Source organism: Epinephelus lanceolatus, chromosome 22 (assembly GCF_041903045.1).
Source record: "Epinephelus lanceolatus isolate andai-2023 chromosome 22, ASM4190304v1, whole genome shotgun sequence".
Classification (NCBI taxonomy): Eukaryota; Metazoa; Chordata; class Actinopteri; order Perciformes; family Serranidae; genus Epinephelus; species Epinephelus lanceolatus.
Genome location: NC_135755.1, coordinates 7,061,722 through 7,085,059, shown reverse-complemented (window position 1 = coordinate 7,085,059; position 23,338 = coordinate 7,061,722). Strand labels below are relative to the sequence as shown.

The following is a 23,338-nucleotide window of genomic DNA, read 5'->3' as shown; positions in this document are numbered from 1 at the left end:
ATATAGCACTGGTTTGTTCCATAGCATATAGCGGTTGACGTTTTTATTTTTTTGTTTGTTTTTTATTTCTTTATTATTTATCCATGATATAATGTAATGTAAAACTAGATCCTGTCTTACATACTCCGGTCCAGTAGGTGGCGGTATACACCTTTAAAGTTGGTATTGCAATCCGCCAGAAAACACACAAAAAGATCTACCCAAGACTATTCAAGAGAAGGCTGAGACACGGGGTCAAACATGGGGGGATTGCACATGCGCAGTGTAATTTGAGCTGCGATGCTGGAGGGTGACAGCAGGGGCGCTAGATAAAAAGCGCAGGATCCGCTCAGGCGATCAAGGAGTGTGGTCTGCTTGGACTTTTGAACGGCGGCTGCCTGAAGTTGTTGGAATTGCATCTCTGTCATTCTCACCCACAACGCAGGCCACCAGTGACAGTCCAGTAATAAGCTGTGAAGATGACATGCATGCACATCCCCTTTATTCTGCGGTCTCACGCCATCTACTGAGCCTTTGAGGAAGTGCAGACCAGATTTTACTGCGCATGTGCAATCCCCCCGTGTTTGACCCCGTGTCTCAGCCTTCTCTTGAAGAGTCTTGGCTCTACCCCGGAAGCTGTACTCTTTACTGTCGCTAACTTCACACCGTTTGAACAAGATGGCGGCTGGTAGAAACGTGTGTTAGCAGAGTGTATTTGTTGTGTTTTTTAAAGTGTGAACATGTCTAAAGTCCAAATGCTGAGATCGTTGGTGAAGCAGCGACTAACTGCGGCTGCTGAAGAGATATTTGGGCTGTTTGAAAGAACGATAGCAGAGTACGAGGAGGAACTTTGTCGATCAAAAGAGGAGAACGAGCGACAACGGAAACTACTGGACGCTATTTTCAACCCTCAGCTTCGGTTACACAGAGCAGGTTTGTTCATTAAACATTACAAGTTCAGTATTAATAATATAACTGCAGACAGGGGCGATTCTAGGATCAGAGGTTTAGGAGTGCTGAGCACCCAGAGAGCTGCCCGGCCAGGCAAGATAAATTTCACTGTTTTGTACATTTTAACTCAATTTCATTCCAACATTTGTGAAAGAAAAGCACAACACTTTTTGGGAAAGTCTGTGACTAAACCATCAAATCTGATAAAGGTTATTTAAATGCTGAGCCACAGCAAAAGAGGAATGGATTGGAATCATAAAAGAAACACATCGTAACCCTAATTTCTGGGCGAAGACAACTCATTTTGATACAGCAGCTCCTCAACATACACATAAACAGTATGTATGTTTCTGGAGTAAACCAGCCCCCTATAGTGAGTACCAAAAACACCAAAAATGGACCTTGGGCTTATTTTTTAGACTTTTATTTGAAATGCAATGCACAACATGTAACATTTACACATTAACAGTAATTGATTTTTTCGGTGTTTGTCTCTGCTTTTTTCCTTCTTGTCTGTATTATATAATACAAATACATGAATAAAAATGCACTTCAAAAAAGAAAAGTGTTTGAAATCTACAAAATAATAATAATAATAATAATAATAACAATAACAATAATAATAAACACACAATAGGAGTTATAATGTTAATGGGCATCCAGTCAGTTAGCTAGTAGCAGCACCTTGGCTTTAATATTAACACATGCACATGACACAACAGTTAGCTTCTCTCATTCCATTTCAAACAGAGGACAGTGGTACTGACCACCTGTAACGTTTCCTAGCTGGAAAAAACATCAGCTAACTCCTACCTAACAACATAAACAGTGACCTACGATTAAATGCAGCAAAAATGAGGACTGGAAAAGTAATAATGTGTTGGTATTGAGTGGTAGAAGTTAAGAAATTTGCCACAATATCTTGGTTTAAGCCAGGTACTTACACCACTACAGCAACACTCTGGAAGGCAGCGCATTGCTCTGTGCAGATAGAGTGCTCAGAGGAAAGGTGGGAGGGATGGGGTGGATCAAACCATTTTTGAGGCAAGGGGGGTGCTGTATTATGTTGCAACCAAGTAGTGTATGGTTTTGACACTTTTCTAGCTTGTTAAAAAGGACATACAGTAAAAAAAAAAAAAAAAAATCTCTCAAATTTTAGGGGTGCAGGGATTCAATTTAGGCGTGCTTCAGCACCCCAAAAAATGGGCTAGAAACGCCTATGTCTGCAGGTTTGTTGAATAAATATTCAGTCTGTCGACGTTTATACGCCGCGTTAGCTTCTCTGGTGTCATTAACTTCTCCGGTGTTGTTGTCTTATGGAATCCGGAAGGGTTTTAAACGTCTGTTTTGTCATCCGTATTAACAAGTTAAATATGTTGGTCTTAACACCAGGGACGATTCTAGGATCAGAGGTTTAGGGGTGCTGAGCACCTAGAGAGCTGCCCAGCCAGGCAAGATAAATTTCACTGTTTTGTACATTTTAACGCAATTTCATTCCCACATTTGTGAAAGAAAAGCACAGCACTTTTGGGGCAAAAAAGGCAAATAACCAAACAATGCGTTTTATATCTAATTAGAGATATGAACACACACACAATGGGCCCTAGGCCTTTTTGGGGTATTTTTTTTTCTTCCTGCCTTTACTTTTAAGCTCATATCACAGTCATTATAAAGGCTACATACACATGCTGTACCTTGTTTTGTTTTTTTCAGGACAATCTGGGCTAACCAGATTTGCCATCATTTCATGTCCTTCTGTGTGCCTGTATTTTATATTAAATTCTATATTAATGAAAAAAACAAATCTGTGTTACTAAATTCTTACATGTTTACATGTATCTCACCATAGCAAGTTGGAAGTTGACATATTCTGCCATGTATGAAGAGGGGAGACTCTCTGGAATCTGGCAATATAAGAACCATGATGCTGGGACATTCTGTCAGTAGTTGTCCAAAACATGTGGTTTGTGCCAGGCGGACATGATTGCCAGTATTTTTTTTAATATTGCAAGAAATTCCATTCACTCATTCACAAGTGAAAAATGTGTTTTATCTGAAAGAAACATGCAATATTTACATCTAAGATCATAGAAAAATAGTCAGCCAAGTGCAATGATGTCCTCCAAGATAATATTTGCCACTTTGTTTGCAGTAAAAAAAAAATTGGGCATTGGGGGGTGGGGCACGTGTCCCCCTCAATGTATATGGTGACTACGGCCCTGTCAGCATGCATAATTAGGCTACAGTTGTCTGGGTGCGCAAAGGTGAAGTGGCTGGTCTTGTCATACAAAGTTTGATGGAGTGTCAACTGGACAATATGGAGATATTTGATCCTGAAAACTGGACTACAAATGTGGATAGACAGGGAGAAACACACGCAAGCCTAAGACGTGGTAAGATACGATATTCCTCACTATATGAAGTGACTGATAACAAGATCTGTGTAATGGATTGTAAAGAAATTTGTCAGGTTTTTATTTTGTAGACACTATTTTGTAGATCTGGATTTATAGCGTGATGGGATGACAGCGCAATGCATTCGCGAGTAATCCATCCAAGAGTAATGTGTGTGCAAAGCTGTATGAAAGCTGTTATACATAATTTTAGTGTAAGTTTATCATTTTTTTTTCGCTGTGAAATAGGGATGCACCGAAATGAAAATTTGTGGCCGAAGCCAAATATTATTAAACGCTTGGCCAAATACCGAGTACCGAATACTGAATATCGTTGTTTAGTTTTTCATTAGTTTTTGCAGATGAACCCTCCAGATTAGTGTTGTCACAGTATCAAAATTGGGACCCACTGTGCGATACCAATGAAAATACCATGGTTCTGAGTAGTATCAGGATACCACAGCGAAAATGAGGCAGATGTGCCTTTTGTCATTTATAAAAAGATAAATCACTTTTTGACTTATTCATACTTCAAAAAGAGCATCAATAAGTGATGAACATAGGGGGGATCAAAATAAAATAAATAAATAAAATAAAAATCAACCAGCCACCCTCCTCCCCTGACAAGTAAAGAACAGTCCCTTCATAAGTAATGAACAGTCCCTAAAGTGCGGTGTGGTTTATGGACCGTTACTGCCAGAAAGAGAGAAATGTGAAAGGCTCATTTCTCCTCTGCCACGTCACATACCTGTGTTCGGCTGGCTCGGCTGTTCAGGTACTTCTGGGCAGTCACGTCAAATACACATAAAGACGACAGAAATTTCCTGTTAACAGGTACATTTCTGACGTACCAAGACGTTTACTATTGGGTGCAGCCATTTCACCAGTTTCGGAGGGGAAGCTGATGTAACAGTATTCAGAATACATTGTATGCACATTTTTGTTTTTGTTTTGTTTTTTCCACGGTTAGTAGTAGCAAGATACTAAAATGGACAGGTAGAGGGTACTTTCATTATCTCTGGTTGAGTATGGGAGGTTGTCAGCACATAGTGATCTGTGTGGATACCTTCCTCGCAGTCTGGGGGTCCTAGTTAGATTTTAAATGTCAGAAATGTCACTTGTCACTTTATATTAGCTTACATTTGAGCCATTATTTACATGTTTTTAATCTTTTGATTTTATCCTGAATTATGCAGCAATTTGTGAAGTCTGTTTTAATAAGTGTAATAACCATAATTAAAATACAACCATTCGGCCGCTATTAATAGCCACAGCTGTGCGTAATGGTCGTGTGTTATGACAGCTCTTCTGTGTAACGACAGACTGTCTCTGGCACACATATTGAAAAGCAAATGGATTTAAGCATGCCTCTCAGTCTAGTCATCTCTCACTGTGGGAGTGGAAATGTGCACCCAGCTTCACAATGACTATGTAAAACAGAATCTGGCACACATGAGGATTTATAAATCCATAAACTTTGTACTTTACCACTCGGCCGAAACAGGGCCCGCATATCAATTTTCCAAGCAGTCAGTCAGTCAGAGGGTCATTGAGTGTGCCAACGGTGGTCCTGTGCGTTGGGAGTCTCGTATCCATGGCTGCGATGATGCTGAGTGACAGACCTGTCATTCTGTGTCATGCTCCTCTGCAAATTCTGATGTAATATTTCTCTGCTATGTTCCATGAAACCCTTTGGTTTGAAAACATGGTTTATGCAGCAGTGTGTGCACAGAAATAAAGGAAAATTGCGTTCTGTTTTGATTTAGCAAGGGACAGTGCATTTTGAATATGGGGTGATCAATATGGGACTATCCCCTACTGAGACCCAGAGGAATGATATTCATATTTATATACTCTATGTCGTTGGGTTAAAGGAAAAATTTTAATGCAAAAACTTTTTTTATTTGCTGTCCTTTGAAGTGGACATCAGGTCTTGTTTGGGGCTATATTCAACTTGTCTTGCATAGTAATATTCAGTATGACGACAACTTTATAAGGTTTATGTTTGTATTTAAATGTAGCGGAGCAACGTGTCTAAAAAAACAAAAACTGCGCCTATTTGGCAACATTTTGGATTTGAGGCAGATGATAAGGGTGACCCGATAATCGAAGATGAGCCGACATGTAAAGAGTGTCAAAAAAAGGTCCACGCAAAAGGTGGAAATACTACAAATCTACACAATTGTTAGTACACTTCTACACCTGCGTATTAAGTACCATTCCCTCTTGGCTGTACAAATGGGCCTGCAGCAAAAGGGGGAGGGGGACCCTCTACCTCAACTGCTGCTCAAATATTATTTATAAGTATTAGGTGTTCTGAAGAAGACACGTTGTGTTGAGTGGTTTTGTTTTGAGAAATAAAAACATGACTGTGTCATTCACTTGGTTGCCCTGTTGACTTCTTGTCCTTCTTATTTAACCTTGTGTGTATTGGCGGCACATTACACCTGTAATGGGCTTTAATCGGGAGGAAAAGCTCAAATGTGACCCCCAGTGGTAAAATTAGGTATATAATTAGATGCATTGATTCGGTTTGATATTTGGCTTTAAATCAAATCGATTTTAAAATTTTCAAACCGGCAAAAACCTAGCATCCAGTCTTGATGACTGTGGCAAGCATTGTTGTGCGACGTATAGTTTAATTAACTTTTATTTTTTTAACTTAGCATTTTACATTACATATACAAATACATTTTTAACTACATAAATCAAAAGGCTCAATAGTTTGCCAAGTTAATCTTTTAACCGTGTGTGTGTGTGTGTGTGTTTACTGTTTCCTGCAGACGTCCAGCAGCTGTTGGTGGTTAAAAAAGAGGTTCCCCCTGAGCAGCAGGAGTCGAGCTCCAGTGTGGACCAGGAGGACCCAGAGCATCCACACATTAAAGGGGAACAGGAGGAACTCTGGATCAGTCAGGAGGGAGAGCAGCTTCAAGGGCTGGAGGAGGATGATATCACCAAGTTCACATCCACTCCTGTCCCTGTGAAGAGTGAAGATGATGAAGAGAGACCTCAGTCCTCACAGCTTCATCAAAGTCGCACTGAACAGATGGAAACAGAAGTAGAGGGAGAGGACTGTGGAGGAGCAGAACCAGCCAGGAACTCAGATCCAGATACACATTTACAACCTGAGACTGATGACGAGACTGGAGAGTCCTCTGAACCTGAGACTGATGACAGTGATGATTGGACGGAGACCAGAGAACCTCAGTCAGGTATCTGTCAAGACACACATTTGCTTGTCTTAAGCAAGTCTCAAGTTTTAACCTTCAAGTCTCAAACAAGTCCCAAGTCACTGTGGTTAGAATCAAGCAAGTCAGGTCAAGTCCTTGGTACGAGTCAAGCAAGTTGAGTCAAGTCATTTTTGTGTCTTAATTGGATATTGGACAGACTCTGTCTGTCTTTTTTGTAGAGAGGAGACAAACTCTCACTTCTGCCAGGGGGTTCTTTTTTTCTCTCTCTTTTTTATTATTTTCAAAGTGAAAAAATTAATACATATTCACGTAGGTTGGTGGTTATACCGAAAACAACTGTGAAGTTGTGACAGAGGTTGTTAGCATGTGACAAATATATCCTATCATACTATCGTAAACAGCGGACGTCAAATACAGTGATCAGTCAATTTCCAGCCATTACATCAAGAAAAGGGTGCCAGATTTTAAAGAAGATTTTCTCTCTAGCTGACATAATATACCTGATTTTCTCCAAGTGTAGTACATTGCCCACTTCCCTTAGCCACATTTCAAATGTAGGAGCCTTTTCAGATTTCCAAGACTGTAAAATAAGCTTTCTGGCTAACAATGTTGAAAGGGCAATAGCCCTAGCCTCATAACGACTTTTCATATCATACACATTCACAACACCAAACAACGCAGTGAGTGGGGCTGGATTAAACGGCCGGTTAAAAGCCTTTGTGAAAAACCCAAACAAAGAGCCCCAAAACGATTGTAGCTTATGACATCGTAAAAATAGATGAGACAACGTTCCTTCTTCACTTAGACACTTGACACACTGAGATGACACTTCTGTAAATATTTTCTGCAATTTGGAGGGAGAAGAGTGTAGTCTATGTACTACCTTGAATTGTATCAAATTATGTCTAGCATTGATGAACTATCATAGATGTTCTCCATGCAATTCTCCCATGTTTCTTCTGAGATTTCAGTATCCAGTTCTTTCTCCCATGCTTCCTTAAATGAATCTGAGGATGTATTATTCATTTTCAGTAAAATTCCATAAAAATTAGATATTGCCCCTCTTGTATATGGTTTAATTTGCAAAATACTATCTAAAGCTGCATGTTGAGGTTTACGCTCAAATTGTAAGACATAAGCTCTCAAAAAATGTCTCAGCTGTAGGAAATGGAAAAAAAATGGAAAGCTGGGAGCTGGAATGTCTGCTGTCACTGCTGAAAGGATACAAGGTGGTCCTCAATGTATACATTTCTCAGAGTACTAATACCCTTCCCTCTCCCGTTTAGGAAAACTAAATCGTCCAGTGCTGGCCCAAATGCATGATTAAAGCAAATAGGTGTGTCTAGATAGACTTTAGGTGCTTATAGAGTTACTATTACTTGCTTCCAAATCTTTAAGGTGTTATAAATTATCTGGTTATTATTATACATGGACTTCTTAGTCTTTACTGGGTTATTAGTGCTGGTAGAGAAATGTACTGACAGAAGAGATGTTCGATTTGTAACCATGCAGGCATCTCTTCCAGGTTATTGTCTGGTAAACACTCAAACCAAAAAGAAAAGATATTCAAATGTGCGGCCAAATAATATGATTTAAATTGAGGCCGACCAAATCCTCCCTCAGCCCTACTTTTAATAGGATGTTCTTTCGATATCCTAGGTACTTTTCCAGACCAGATAAAAGATGACATAGTACAGAATTCCCCACCAGGGGTCAGTAATAGCCAGAGACATGAGGGAAATGAACAGGCATTAGGCTGGACACCTAAGCCAAGCTGGGGTCCTTCACAACCTGGGATTGCCAAGAAGTGAACAGTGTATACGTGAATGAGCACCTGTAAGTGTATTCACGAATCATATGACATGTGAAAGTTATTTTACTGTGTTATGGGCTATTGAGAGAGTCTGTTTGTTCACAGTCATATTTATTTGGGTATACTTGAGCCAGTAAACCGTTTTTATATTGCAGTTAATAAGTTGTGTTCATGCTGCCTCCTAAATGTAACATGCTAATGCTAAATCAGGCCAATTTGACAGTTTATGTTGATTTATGTCAGTTTTACTATTACACTGACTCACTATTGTTATTTCTTTGATTTATTATTTACAGATACCACACCTCTCTGCTACCATGAAATTAGCCAATGCTAGCTAATTTAGCTAACATAACATATCAGAAAAACGGCTTTGAATGGTCCATAATGTTATCTACATTGTGTTGTTTTGTAAGGCATCGGATACTGTGCCATTACTGGCATTTTATTTATTCAGGCTGCCAGTAATCAAACTGACTCACGGCAAACTGTCGCATCCTATGGACAATCATTCTCACATAATTCACTTTAGCCTGAGCAAATAAAGAGCCACACTGTAGCCTCCAGACATGACAAGAGTAACAGTACATGTTAATGACTGCTATGAAATTAAAGCTCACCTCAACCTCACTCACTCTGACACAGCTGAGTGGACACTGTGAAGCTGTTTAATGCTCAGAGATCTGTAGAAGTTCAGTAAGGAGTTTTTGAGCTGTGATGTGAATGAACGACAACATTTCTCTGTAACGTGTGTTTGTGTGTGTGTGTGTGTGTGTGTGTGTGTGTGTGTGTGTGTACTTGCTGTTTCCTGCAGATGTCCAGCAGCTGTTGGTGGTTAAAGAAGAGGTTGCCCCTGAGCAGCAGGAGTGGAGCTCCAGTGTGGACCAGGAGGACCCAGAGCCTCCACACATTAAAGAGGAACAGGAGGAACTCTGGACCAGTCAGCAGGGAGAGCAGCTTCAAGGGCTGGAGGAGGATGATATCACCAAGTTAACATCCACTCCTGTCCCTGTGAAGAGTGACAATGATGAAGAGAGACCTCAGTCCTCACAGCTTCATCAAAGACACACTGAACAGATGGAAACAGAAGCAGAAGAAGAGGGTTGTGGAGGAGCAGAACCAGCCAGAAGCTCAGATCCAGATACACATTTACAACCTGAGACTGATGACAGTGATGATTGGAAGGAGATCAGAGAACCTCAGTCAGGTTTAAACTCTCTGAAAAATGATCAAGTCCCTGTCAATGATTTGATTGTTGGTGAGAAATCATTTAGCTGCTCTGAGTGTGGGAAAAGATTTGCTTACAGTCAATATCTGAATCGACACATGATATCTCACACAGGAGAGAAACCATTTAGCTGTTCTGAGTGTGGCAAAAGATTTGGTTGTCGTGGATATCTGAATCGACACATGATATCTCATACAGGAGAGAAACCATTTAGCTGCTCTGAGTGTGGGAGAAAATTTAGTGAAAGAGGAAATCTGAACAAACACATGAGATCTCATACAGGAGATGAACCATTTAGTTGCTCTGAGTGTGGGAAAAGATTTGTTGGAAGTGCACATCTGAAGATACACATGAGATCTCATACAGGAGAAAAACCATTCAGCTGCTCTGAATGTGGGAAAAGATTTAGTAACAATGGAGATCTGAAGAGACATATGAGATCTCATACAGGTGAGAAACCATTTAGCTGCTCTGAGTGTGGGAAAAGATTTACTTCCAGTCAATATCTGAAGATACACAGGAGATCTCATACAGGAGAGAAACCATTTAGCTGCTCTGAGTGTGGGAAAACATTTAGTCGTGGTGGAATTCTGAGGGTCCACATGAGATCTCATACAGGAGAGAAACCATTTAGCTGCTCTGAGTGTGGGAAAACATTTGGTTACCGTGGAGATCTGAACAAACACATGAGATCTCATACAAGAGATAAACCATTTAGGTGCTCGGAGTAGGGCTGGGACTTGTTAGGATTTTAACGATTCCGATTCCTTACCGATTCCTTCCTAACGGTCCGATTCCCTACTGATTCTTCTTACCGATTCTTACATTATATTCATTATACTTGCTATACTTAAACAAGTATATAATAAACACAAATGCAATCATTCGAATACAAAAACTTTATTCTAACTGTTGCACAGTACAATTAGATGAAAATACACATTTGTGTGTGGTGTGTATTTCAGATTTAGAGCTTGTATCATCTCCCTGAGAATATATAACAACAAAAAGTGATTCTCTGATTTCTACAGTAACACAATTACCACAAATTAACCACAGAAATATAATAAAAATACTTATATGCTTGGGCACTGTTATTCACGTGACAACACCTGAACAGAACACACACACACACACATTGGCTGTTCGTTTCTACCGCTCTCCTTGCTGGAAGCATCGGACCTCCCGCCGCCCGCTCCCGTCTCAAACACGGAGGTCTCCCTCTCCGTTGGAGCACCCACAGCACACGCCCGGCCTGTTAAATAGCCTGGCTGTAACCATAACAACTGTGTGACACAAACTCAGTGCTTTAGTAATTAAATAATGTCTGGCTCGGTCGGGCTCGGACAGAAATATGTGGCCCGTGCCGCACTCTAATGGAAATGCACGTGACGTTTTTTTTTTTTACAATCTAGGAACTGTTTGCAGAAAATCTCCAAAAAAGAACCAGATCCGGATCCCAACCCTAGCTCGGAGTGTGGAAAAAGATTTGGTCGAAGTTCACATCTGAAGATACACATGAGATCTCATACAGGAGAAAAACCATTTAGCTGCTCTGAGTGTGGGAAAAGATTTGGTGGAAGTACACATCTGAAGATACACATGAGATCTCATACAGGAGAAAAACCATTTAGCTGCTCTGAGTGTGGGAAATGATTTGGTTACAGTCAATACCTGAAGATACATATGAGATTTCATACAGGTGAGAAACCATTGAGCTGCTCTGGGTGTGGCAAAAGATTTGGTCAAAGTGGGGATTTGAAGAAACACATGAGAATGCATGCAGGAGAAAAACCATTTAGCTGTTCATTTTGTGGGACTCTGTGTTTCTACTGGTCAAAGTGACAGCTGTGATGGGAGAAATCCTGAACACAAAATGAAAATCAAACATGCTCAACTTTATGTTAGACAAAAAATACATTGTGTTCTCTATGTTATTTGTTTTTCAAAATAAAACTTGGTTAAATGATTTCAATGTGTGTAAATTTACTTATTGAACATTTTGAGCACATTTCAACAATACCGCGATAACTGGGGGCTGGGGCGGGCGAACTGACACGGACCCAAACATTTATGTATGTATGTATGTTTTTAAATGTATGTATTTACTTACTAACTTACTTACCAAGATCAGTCTTGTACAGCCAGGGGGAGTATTTCCCTCTGACAGCCAAGCTGGGTCAAAACCTGTTATCCGGTGGTGACTGGACTTTTGCTGCTTGCCCGGGGCAGGGCATGCAGCACTGTGGCTCTTTCCTGTAATTGGATCCAGAGCAGGAGAGAAACTCTGGCTGCTACTCGCAGGAGAGCGAGCGCTGCCATCTGCACCACCCTGGGAGTGTTTATAAAAATGCAGATATTTTTGTTTGCTTTTCAGGTGGTTGACACGACATATTTTCTGATGAGTGCTCTCTGTCGGCTGGTGGGAGTGTGCTCATCTGTGTGTGCGCGCATGTGTCCATGTGTGTGCGCGTGCCCTGATCAATGCAGAGAGCAGAGGAGAATTTTAAATGCGCGACCATGTAGAGACAGAAATGACATGCCACCCAATTTTAGACAGGTCTACTACAGACTACTCCTACTCGTGTCTCCACAACTCTCATACGAGGATAGATTTTTTTTTCTTACATCTAACCAATTAACCCATAGAGTTATGGAAACTGAATATTTATCGAGGATCATTTCAGACCATTCCCCACTAACACTCTCATTGTTAATACTTGAAAAAATCCAGGGACTGTACACGTGGCAGCTGAACCCAACTTTACTCAAAAAAGCTGATTATTGTAAATTCGTGAGAAACCAAATTAAGTTCGTCTGTGAAACAAACAGTGCCTCTTCCCCCAGTAGCTTTGTATTGTGGGATACAATGAAAGCCTTCTTCACTGTCCGAGTTAGCTCGTGGTATGAGGTTCATAGTGAGGAATGATTTGTCACCTAAAACACCTTTGTGGAAAACCAAACTTATACCAATGGTCTCTGATAATACAATTTTTAAGCTTTGGTATGACAGAGGGATAAGATACATTGAACAGTGTTACAGTAGCAACATCTTCATGTCCTTTGAACAGCTAAAAGCAAAATGTGATTTATACAACAAACACTTTTGTTATTTACAACTGAGAGCCTTCCTGAAAAAAAGTTGGGGGGAACAAATGGCACTGTCTGCTAGGGGCTGAGGGCTGGGGCGACGTATATATGTCGACGCAAATTATTTGCATTGATGCATCGGTTCAAACAAAAAAATGGCAGCGTGCAGCGGCAGCAGCAGTGCTGTGCTATTGTACTATGGCCTCCTCAAGTGCTGGAATTTGTTATTTATGTGACAACGCCTGAATGCAACACAGGCTCCGCTTGATTGACTGTGTACACAGTGCCGTGCTGCAGGATCGGGCCGGGCTCGGTTATAATTGTCTCGTTCGGATCTGAAGATGCAGCCACTCACCTCTGTGTGTGTGCGTGCAAGCGTATGAGTTTGTGTGTGGTTTTGCGTGTATCGGGGCAGAACTCTGCTGTGCGCGATACAGACAGTAGAGGAGAATTGTAAACGTGTGACTATGTAGAGACAGAAATGACATAAGGTAAATAACATCAGGCTTTATAGCTAATAGCTATATAGCCATATAGCTAATAGCCTTTATAGCCGTCATGGCGGCTGGAGGTGCGCAGTGTGCTGCCGGAGCGTTCTCCCAAATTAAACCAGAGATATTCAGAATGAATGACAGTAAAGTGATTGTAGAAGATGAACTACTGAACTTCATTGCGGTCAAGATGAGAACTTTGTGTCACGACGACATAGTTCTGCTGGTGACAAACAGCTTTAGCTCGAAGCGGATTGAATCCTCGAAGAAGGCATTGTTTGAGGTGTCTCCAAATACCTCCCAACGTTGTGTCTCCCAAAAAGGTGCACAAAAGGACCTTAGCAACGTTAAAATGTGCCTGACAGTTCTAAACGAGTGCGGAGAAGATATTCCTAGATTTGTCTCGCACTTTTTGGATGAGCTCCCACGTGTCTCATTTAATCATATGGATGTCTCAGCCCTCCTGGGGAGAATGGAGCAAATTAATAATTACATTTGCTGTATGAAAAGCACTCTAGAATTGCAGATGACTGCTTGCGATAGGCTGCGGGAAATGACTACTGCCCTCGATGTACGACTGTCTGCTGTGGAGAAGCTGCCTTGCCCTCCTAACACCTAGGGTCTCGATATCAGAGGTGACAGTCGGGCAAGCATAATGGAGTGTAGGCCCACAGCTCCGGTACCCCAGGCACCACCGCTGGGCCAAACCCAGTCTCCTGCAGGCTCATGGTGCAAAGTGGCACGAAGAAGACATCGCCCCAAGTCAGTTTCAGAAAATTCCACCACTCAACACAAACCTCGCTTGGCTTAAACCCTAAGCCAGACGAAAGCGGAAGAAAACTGGCATTATTGGGACTGGCACAGAAAATAAGATATAAGCGGTACAGACAAAGATGGTCAGTGTTTTTGCGACAAAGTTTGATCTGAACCTGGCTGCCGACACACTCTGTGACTATTTGAAAGAGAAGCTGGGTAGGGATGTCAAGGTTCGGAAAATTGACTCTGTACAAAGTAGATTCAGCTATTTTTGTGTCACCGCTAAATGCAACAACATTAAGGAGATGTATGACCCGCAGCTCTGGCCAGCTGGGTTGTTTATTCATCGCTACTACCAACCACGCCGCCCTAGTGTGGCTGACTCGTATGGATCCGATGGACATCCCCGCTATCAGAGCTCTACACCGCTGTCCAGCCGTGACGCACAGGTACCCCGCCAGTCTGCTGACTCTGGGCCAGTGGTTGGCGGACCCCCTGCACTATGAACATGCGAGTTGTGTCATACAATGCGCGCGGCTTGCGTGTGGGACACACTGCTGCGGATAAATCAAGACGACTGATCATGGACACATTGCTTGATGAGTGTGACATTTTATGTTTACAAGAGACTTGGCTTGCCAAACAAGACCTTGATAAACTTAACACACTGCATAACAACTTTAATGGTGCTGGTGAGTCTACCACTGACCTCAGCTCAAAAAAAGTCCATGGTAGAATACCAGGTGGAGTGGCTATCCTTTGGAATATTAAATATGACCACTGGTGAAGGTGGTTAGACTTGATGTGGACTGGGCCATTGGGCTAGAGATTCATTTGAACCACAAGAAGTTCATAATTTTAAATATTTACAAGTCAGAGGGTGAATTTCTGCACAGGCTAGCTTTTATTCATTCTTTTATTGAGGACAATGGTTCAACTTGTATCTATGTCATTGGGGACTATAATGTAGACTTGTCTGACAGTAATTCTATTTTTGCAAACCACCTGTTAGGATTTTGTAATGACAACAGTTTAATTCTATCGAGTAAAGCAATACTGCCTGATAACAGTTTTACCTATGTCAGTGTAGCGTGGCAGACGACTTCTTGGTTAGATCATTGTATGTCTACAGCAGATGCTCATGCCTCCCTGATTAATATAGAGATCATCTACAGGCGAGCTACTTCTGATCATATACCACTTATATATATATATATATATATATATATATATATATATATATATATATATATATATATATATATATATATCCTTCTCTTTTGTTGTAATATTTTACTGAGTTAACTGATGGATTAGGCTATACACTGGAAGGTGCCTCGATAAAGTCACTCCAAGGATTTTTTGCATCTCTCCATCATGCTTCTGTTGCTTATATACTACTTAAAAAACTATTGCATATGTGAAATCAAATGAATAAGTGTATTTTCATCATTTATCCACCTGAGTGTTTTTCTGAGTAAGCCTGCAATTCCATATAACACTTCTGGATTTTTATTTTGAAGCCTATGAACTCATCTCTACCGGAAGCTGTACTCTTTACTGTTGCGAACGTCACACTGTTTGATCAATATGGTGTCTGGTAAAAAGGTGTGTTAGCAGAGTGTCTTTGTTGTGTTTTTACAGTGTGAACATGTCTAAAGTCCAAATGCTGAGATCGTTGGTGAAGCAGCGACTAACTGCGGCTGCCGAAGAGATATTTGGGCTGGTTGAAAGAACGATAGCAGAGTACGAGGAGGAACTTTGTCGATCAAAAGAGGACAACGAGCGACAACGGAAACTACTGGACGCTGTTTTCAACCCTCAGCTTCGGTTACACAGAGCAGGTTTGTTCATTAAACATTACAAGTTCATTATTAATAATATAACTGCAGGTTTGTTCAATAAATATTCAGTCTGTCGATGCCGCGTTAGCTTCTCTGGTGCCGTTAGCTTCTCTGGTGTCGTTAGCTTCTCTGGTGTCGTTAGCTTCTCTGGTGTCGTTAGCTTCTGTGGTGCCGTTAGCTTCTCTGGTGTCGTTAGTTTCTCTGGTGTCGTTAGCTTCTCTGGTGTCGTTAGTTTCTCTGGTGCCGTTAGCTTCTGTGGTGCCGTTAGCTTCTCTGGTGTCGTTAGCTTCTGTGGTGCCGTTAGCTTCTGTGGTGCCGTTAGCTTCTCTGGTGTCGTTAGCTTCTGTGGTGCCGTTAGCTTCTCTGGTGTCGTTAGCTTCTCTGGTGTTGTTGTCTTATAGAATCCGGAAGGGTTCCAAACGTCTGTTTTGTCGTCCGTATTAACAAGTCAAATATGTTCATCTTAACACGTCAAATACACATTAAGACGACAGAAATGGCCTGTTAACAGGTACATTTGTGACGTACCAAGACGTTTACTATTGGGTGCAGCCATTTCACCAGTTTCGGAGGGGAAGCTGATGTAACAGTATTCGGTATACATTGTATTCGCATAAGTGTCCACTAGATGGTAGAATTAAATCAGAGTACATTGGACATAGGGCTGGGCGGTATACTGGTTCGTACCGAAAACCGGTATTTATTTTCGTTATGATATGAATTTTTCACATACCGCAATACCGGTGAATAGCCCAAACAACGTCCGGAACGTGCGCGGCGGGAAAGTGTTTCAGCGGGGACCCATTTCACCGCTGCACACCACAGGCACACTTGAGCGGGTGAGAGTGAGAGCATATAGAAAAGTTTAGAGGCGAGAATGGCTGCTGGAGAGAGTCCTGAACGTGAAGCAACTGTACACGATGACCCAGAAGAACTCATACCAAAAAGAGCAGTGTTTCCCCTATATGCAACTAGCAGCGGTGCACCGACGTTTACAATTCTCCTCTGCTCTCTGAATCGCGCACGGCGGAGTTTCGCCCCGATGCGCACACACCCACACACACAGACAAAGTGCACACACACAGGTGAACACACTAGAACATAGCTCGGGCTTCATTTTCCTGACCGAAGACGACCCGTCCCGAGTCTGAGACAGTTATAACTGAGCACAGCACTAATGGAGTGGAGCGTGTGATGCGTTCAGGCGTTGTCAGGTAAATAACAAACTCCGGCACTTGAATAGGCCATAACACAACACATCAGCATGTCAGGTCAGATCTTTTTGATCACCTGAGTCACCATCACAGAGCGCTATATGATGAGTGCAAAGCAAGAACTCAAACAAACGTTACGGTACAGAGCTACTCAAGTCATCTGATGAGAATTCTTGTATTTTTTAATATTGCAATATACATCGCAAAAAAAAATCGCAATGTCAGTTTTTTCCAACATCGTGCAGCCCTAGGGCTCGTCCACCTGCAGGCGCACCACCTGCAGAGGGCTCCAGAAGGGAGTGGTGCATTGTGGATCGAGCAGCAGACCAAGGTGGGAGCCTTGGCGATCCGAACCTCGGCTACGGAAGTTGGCTCTTGGGACATGGAATGTCACCTCTTTGTCGGGGAAGGAGCCGGAGTTTGTGGAAGACCTTGAGCATTACCGGCTAGATATAGTCGGCCTCACCTCGACACATAGTTCCGGCTCTGGAACCCAAGTCCTTGAGAGGGGTTGGACTCTCTCCTTTGCTGTTGTTACTGCTGCATAAACCATGTTTTCATGTACTGGGAATGACATGAGAAATATTAAACCAAAGGAATTTCATGAAACATAGCAGAGAAATGTTAAATCAGAATTTGCAGGGGAGCATGACACAGAATGGCAGGTCCATCACTCAGCATTTAGTAAGGGACAGTACATTTCAAATGTGGGATGTTACCGTATAATAAGGGACAGTGGCAACCCTACGTGAGACCCAAACACACTTGGTTTAAAGGGAACACAAAAAATGCTGTGAGATGGCAGTCAGAGGTGACGGAGGTATGATCAAGTTGTCTGAGGCCTGAGGTGTAACAGGTGGTGTGGAGAGATTTTAGTTAGTATTATTCTGAGGCACTAAGTTTGGGCGTTAAGTAAGTTATTTTAGTCATTTTCATAGGAGTTTTTATTTTTATACTTACCTGTCCAGAGTGACATTTAGAATAGGTCTGGATTTGGGAGAGAACCATTTCTAAGTCTGTGTTTCCAGGGGGAACTCATTTAGTTGACCATGGAGGAACCAAAGGCCGCTTTCCAGGATCTCGTTCTGGCAGCCCAGGATGGAGAGGACTTCCAGATCACGACTCTCAACAGGCTAGTTGTAACCAAAGATGAAGAAACAGGACTCTTACTAACCAGTGGAAGAGTCCAGTCCTGGAGTGAGGATGGAAAAGCAGAACCGTTATTCCCGTTCGGAGCGTGGCTGGGGACCCTGCTGGCTAGAGAAGCTCATGAGGTGAATCATGAAGGTGTAGCTGCCACACTTACGCCTGGGTGGTCCAGGGTCGGAGAATAGTGAAGAAGGTTGTCAATGAGTGCATTGCCTGCAGAAAGCTAAAAGCAAAGACGTAAGCAAGTGATAAGTGACCTCCCTCTGGAGCGGGTGAACCCAACAGCCCCTTTCGAGTTTGGACCTCTTTGGCCCCTTTGAGGGACATGGTCAAGAAGAGGATGAAAGTACAGGTTTGGGGAATGGTGTTTTGTTGCATGGCGTCCAGGGAGGTCCACGTAGATGTCGTCGACAACCAGTCCTTGGAGAGCTTCCTAAGGGGTGTATCCGAAGAAGTTGTGGTCGGACAGAGGGACAAACTTTGTGGGCGCCAAGCCAGCCCTGAAGGAGCTACACCAGCACCTGGCATGTATGGACAAGGCGTCCGTTGAGGATGTGGCTGCCAGGAACGGCACTGAGTGGAAGTGGGTCTTCCATCCTGTGGACTTGCCTCACAGGAACGGAGTGGCTAAGGCAGCCGTTCGGATCCTCAAGTAAGCACTTACCAGTCTCGGTGGGACCATTGGCAGTTTCATGTGGGCGAAGTGCCAGACTTCTCCACTCTGCAGCCAACCTGGCCAATGAGCAGCCGATTGACGCCCGTGCTCAGTAGCAGGAATACGTCATGGAGTACATCTCTCCAAATTCCCTGATCTTGGGACATACAGGACAGGGAGGAGACTTGCATGGGATCGACTTGGAGGGCCACTCCAGGCACAGGTTAAAGACTATACAGGCCGGGGTAGACGAGTTTTGGACAAGATGGAGTGATTTGGCCGGCCTAAACCTGTTCCTCTGACCCAAGTGGCACCAAGCTGCCAGGAATGCCCAGGTGGGAGACCTGGTCTGGATTAGTTAGGCTGACATAGGCCAAGTCTGCCGGGGGATCTCCTATAATACACCGAGCACCTTCTCTCCTTCTCTCTCTCTCTCTCTCTCTCTCTGTCTGTCTGTCTGTCTGTCTCTCTCCTTTGCTAACACTCATGTCCTGTTACTGCATCTCGCTAGAGATGTATGTAGTATGAAGTATGTGTTTCCAGGGGGGGCTCATTTAGTTGTGGGACCGCTGGCCAAGTTTGTATTTTCTACTGCGTCAGTAACGTCAGTGAGATACACATGTCAGGATTGCATGGGCTAACGGTGAGCAAAATAATCAATGTATTAGTTGTAATAAGTTATGACAAACTTTCATTTTGTTAAGAATAGATGATAATTCATTTATTTTTGTGCTTTTACGTTTTAGGTTTATAACTGTATGCATAAAGAGCTTGTGAAGCTGTATGTGTGAAGAGCTTCAGTAAAGTGCATAAACTTCATCGAGTTGTGACGCCTCGTGGGTCCTGATCCCTTTCGGAGGGGAAAATAGCCAAACAGGTGGTGTGTTCCACGTTTTATTTCTGAATTGCTCCAGAAAAGAGGATTAGCAAACTGTTAGTGTACCGTTCCGTACCATTATGATCGGAAAACGTCTGTTCTGGTTCAGCGCTGGAAGCTGCATCTATAATTCATGCAAGGTATCATGGGGGCTAAGAATAATGTCGATACAAAGCTCTGTTTTCCTGAGTAAAACACCACATTTGTGTTGAAGAATCTTTTATATAATTTTATTGTACTGACTCAGGCTGCCAGTAATAAAACTTGACGCATGGCAAACTCTCGCATCCTATGGACAATCATTCTCACATAATTCACTTTAGACTGAGCACATAAAGAGCCACACTGTAGCCTCCAGACATGATTTCTCTGTAACGTGTGTTTATGCGTGTGTGCATGTGTGCTTGTGTGTTTACTGTATACTGTTTACTGTTTCCTGCAGACATCCAGCAGCTGTCGGTGGTTAAAGAAGAGGTTCCCCCTGAGCAGCAGGAGTGGAGCTCCAGTGTGGACCAGGAGGACACAGAGCCTCCACACATTAAAGGGGAACAGGAGGAACTCTGGATCATTCAGGAGGGAGAGCAGCTTCAAGGGCTGGAGGAGGATGATATCATCAAGTTCACATTCACTCCTGTCCCTGTGAAGAGTGAAGATGATGAAGAGAAACCTCAGTCCTCACAGCTTCATCAAAGACACACTCAGCAGATAAAGACAGAAGTGGAAGAAGAGGACTGTGGAGAAGCAGAACCAGCCAGGAATTCAGATTTGGATAGACATTTACAAGCAGAGACTGATGACAGTGATGGTTGGATGGAGACCAGAGAACCTCAGTCAGGTTTAAACTCTCTGAAAAATGATGAAGTCCTTGTCAGTGATTTGATTGTTGATGAGAAACGATTTAGCTGTTCTGAGTGTGGGAAAACCTTTGGTCACAGAAGAGATCTGAAGAGACACATGAGATCTCATACAGGAGAGAAACCATTTAGCTGTTCTGAGTGTGGCAAAAGATTTGGTCGTAGTGGAGTTCTAAAGGAGCACATGATATCTCATACAGGAGAGAAACCATTTAGCTGTTCTGAATGTGGCAAAAGATTTGGTCGTAGTAGAGTTCTGAAGCAACACATGATATCTCATACAGGTGAGAAACCATCTAGCTGCACTGAGTGTGGGAAAAATTTTAGTCATAGTGGAATTCTGAAGGACCAGGAGAGCTCTCATACAGGAGAGAAACCATTTAGCTGCTCTGAATGTGGGAAAAAAATTAGTCATACGGGAGGTCTGAAGGTACACGTGAGATCTCATACAGGAGAGAAACCATTTAGCTGCTCTGAGTGTGGGAAAAGATTTGGTTACAGTGGAGATCTGAAGAAACACATGAGATCTCATACAGGAGAAAAACCATTTAGCTGCTCTGAGTGTGGCAAAAGTTTTGGTCGTAGTGGAGTTCTGAAGAATCACATGAGATCTCATACAGGAGAAAAACCATTTAGCTGCTCTGAATGTGAAAAAAAATTTGGTCTAAAGTTAAATTTGAAGAAACACATGAGATCTCATACAGGAGAGAAACCTTATGGCTGCTCTGAGTGTGGCAAAAGCTTTGGTCAAAGTGGAGATTTGAAGAGACACATGAGATCTCATACAGGAGAAAAAACATTGAGCTGCTCTGAGTGTGGCAAAAGCTTTGGTCAAAGTGGACATTTGAAGACGCACATGCGAACGCATACAGGAGAAAAACCGTTTAGCTGCTCAGTTTGTGGGAAATCATTTACACAAAATGGAAATTTACATTCACACATGAAAATTCATGCGGGAGAAACGTGATTAAGCTGTTCTGTCTGAAAAAAAAATCTGATTTTCAAAACACTCATGACTGACTTTAAATTTATGTATTTACTTACTCACCAAGATCAGTCTTGTACAGCCAGGGGGAGTATTTCCCCTCTGTCAACCAAGCTGGGTCAAAACCTGTTATCTGTGTCTCAGACCACATTGCCTTGACCTGTGGGGTGCCCCAAGGGTCAATCCTGGGACCCTTTCTTTTCAATCTCTACATGCTGCCTTTAGGCCAGTTAATACAAAGTAATAATGTGTCTTACCACAATTATGCAGACGACACTCAGATCTATGTCTCACTGACAGCAGGTGAATATGGGCCAGTGGATTCACTCTGTCACTTCATCCAACAGGTCAGTGTGTGGATGCAAAACAACTTTCTCCAGCTAAATTCAGACAAGACTGAAGTCATCATATTTGGTCCACAGAAACAAAGAGAAAGTGTCAGCAGTCACCTCCAGTCTCTCTCTCTAAAACCTACAAATCAGGTTAGAAATCTCGGGGTAATAATGGACTCAGACTTGAACTTTAACAGCCACATCAAATCAATAACATCAGCAGCTTTTTACCATCTAAAAAACATTGCCAAAATCAAAGGTATAGTGTCTAAACCTGACTAGGAGAGACTTATCCATGCATTTGTCTCTAGTAGGTTAGACTACTGTAACGGCCTGTTCACTGGCCTCTCCAAACGGACCGTAAGACAGCTGCAGTACATCCAGAATGCTGCTGCTCGGGTCCTGACCAGAACCAGGAAGTACGAGCACATTAGTCCTGTGCTCAGGTCTCTACACTGGCTTCCTGTGGCTCAGAGAATAGACTTTAAAGCAGCTCTGCTTGTGTACAAGTCTCTCCACGGCCTAGCACCAAAGTACATCTCTGACATGTTAGTGCCATATGAACCATCTCGGACTCTGAGGATCTCAGGGACCGGCCTCCTGCTGGTGCCCAGAGTCAGGACTAAACATGGGGAATCAGGATTCCAGTTTTATGCAGCTAAAATCTGGAACAGTCTTTCTGAAGATGTGAGACGGGCCTCTACTCTGACAATGTTCAAATCTAGGCTCAAAACTGCTCTATTTCACTGCATATGACTGAAAGGATCTTATCTGCACTCTTCTCTTTTAAAGTTCATTTTATAATGATTATTTATGTTTTTACTTTGTATTGTGATTTTAATGCATTTTCTTGTTCTGTAAAGCACTTTGAATTACTTTGTGTACGAATTGTGCTCTACAAATAAACTTGCCTTGCCTTGCCTAGTGGTTACCGGACTTTTACTGCTTGTCACAGGGCAGGAATTATACCACGGCCAAACGGCCAGTGCCGTGGATGCCCCAGAGTGTGGCCGTAATGCCCCTCCTACCCATATGGCCAGTGCAGCATGCCCTGTTTTAAACTGGCCGTTGTGCCCTTAAAATAAAGTTTTCTCATTCAAAACTACATGCACCCTAGTGTCTGTCATTACACTGTACATCAAAAGTAGTGCGAAATTTCTCCTATTCCCGTGAAGATATTTTAAAAAAAACAAGATGATGGGTGCTAAATGCTAGTATTAGCTACCAATTAACAGATTAACAGATTAACAGATAACGTTATGTGAATGGCCGAAGTGAAATCAGCTAAATGCTGTACAGTGTAAGTATTAATACAGAGCTGTGTGTTTTAAAGATTACTAGGCAGGGCTCCAAACTAAATTTGACTTTCCCAACTTTTCATCAGAGTATAATTTAGTAATAGCGTTGCACTCGGTTTTGGTATCTGTCCAATGTGACGTTACTGTAACTTATGGGTCTACGGTGCGAGTATTTTCCCTCGCATTTTCCCCTAAAAATATAATGTTAATAATGTACGAATGTTTATTAAATGCACAT

General features: G+C 42.4%; 2 protein-coding genes across 2 annotated transcripts; both read left to right on the top strand.

The window, feature by feature from the left end:
• Positions 1-646: 646 nt before the first annotated feature.
• LOC144459621 (uncharacterized) lies at positions 647-11,072 on the top strand. The gene is made up of 3 exons (XM_078163880.1): positions 647-912; positions 6,107-6,535; positions 9,142-11,072. Exons 1-3 carry the CDS (start codon positions 720-722, stop codon positions 10,284-10,286), a joined length of 1,767 nt encoding a protein of 588 aa, XP_078020006.1. The 5' UTR covers positions 647-719; the 3' UTR covers positions 10,287-11,072.
• Positions 11,073-15,422: 4,350 nt separating this feature from the next.
• Positions 15,423-22,722, top strand: LOC117245865 (uncharacterized). The gene is made up of 2 exons (XM_033609445.2): positions 15,423-15,736; positions 20,074-22,722. Exons 1-2 carry the CDS (start codon positions 15,544-15,546, stop codon positions 21,450-21,452), a joined length of 1,572 nt encoding a protein of 523 aa, XP_033465336.2. The 5' UTR covers positions 15,423-15,543; the 3' UTR covers positions 21,453-22,722.
• Positions 22,723-23,338: the final 616 nt, after the last annotated feature.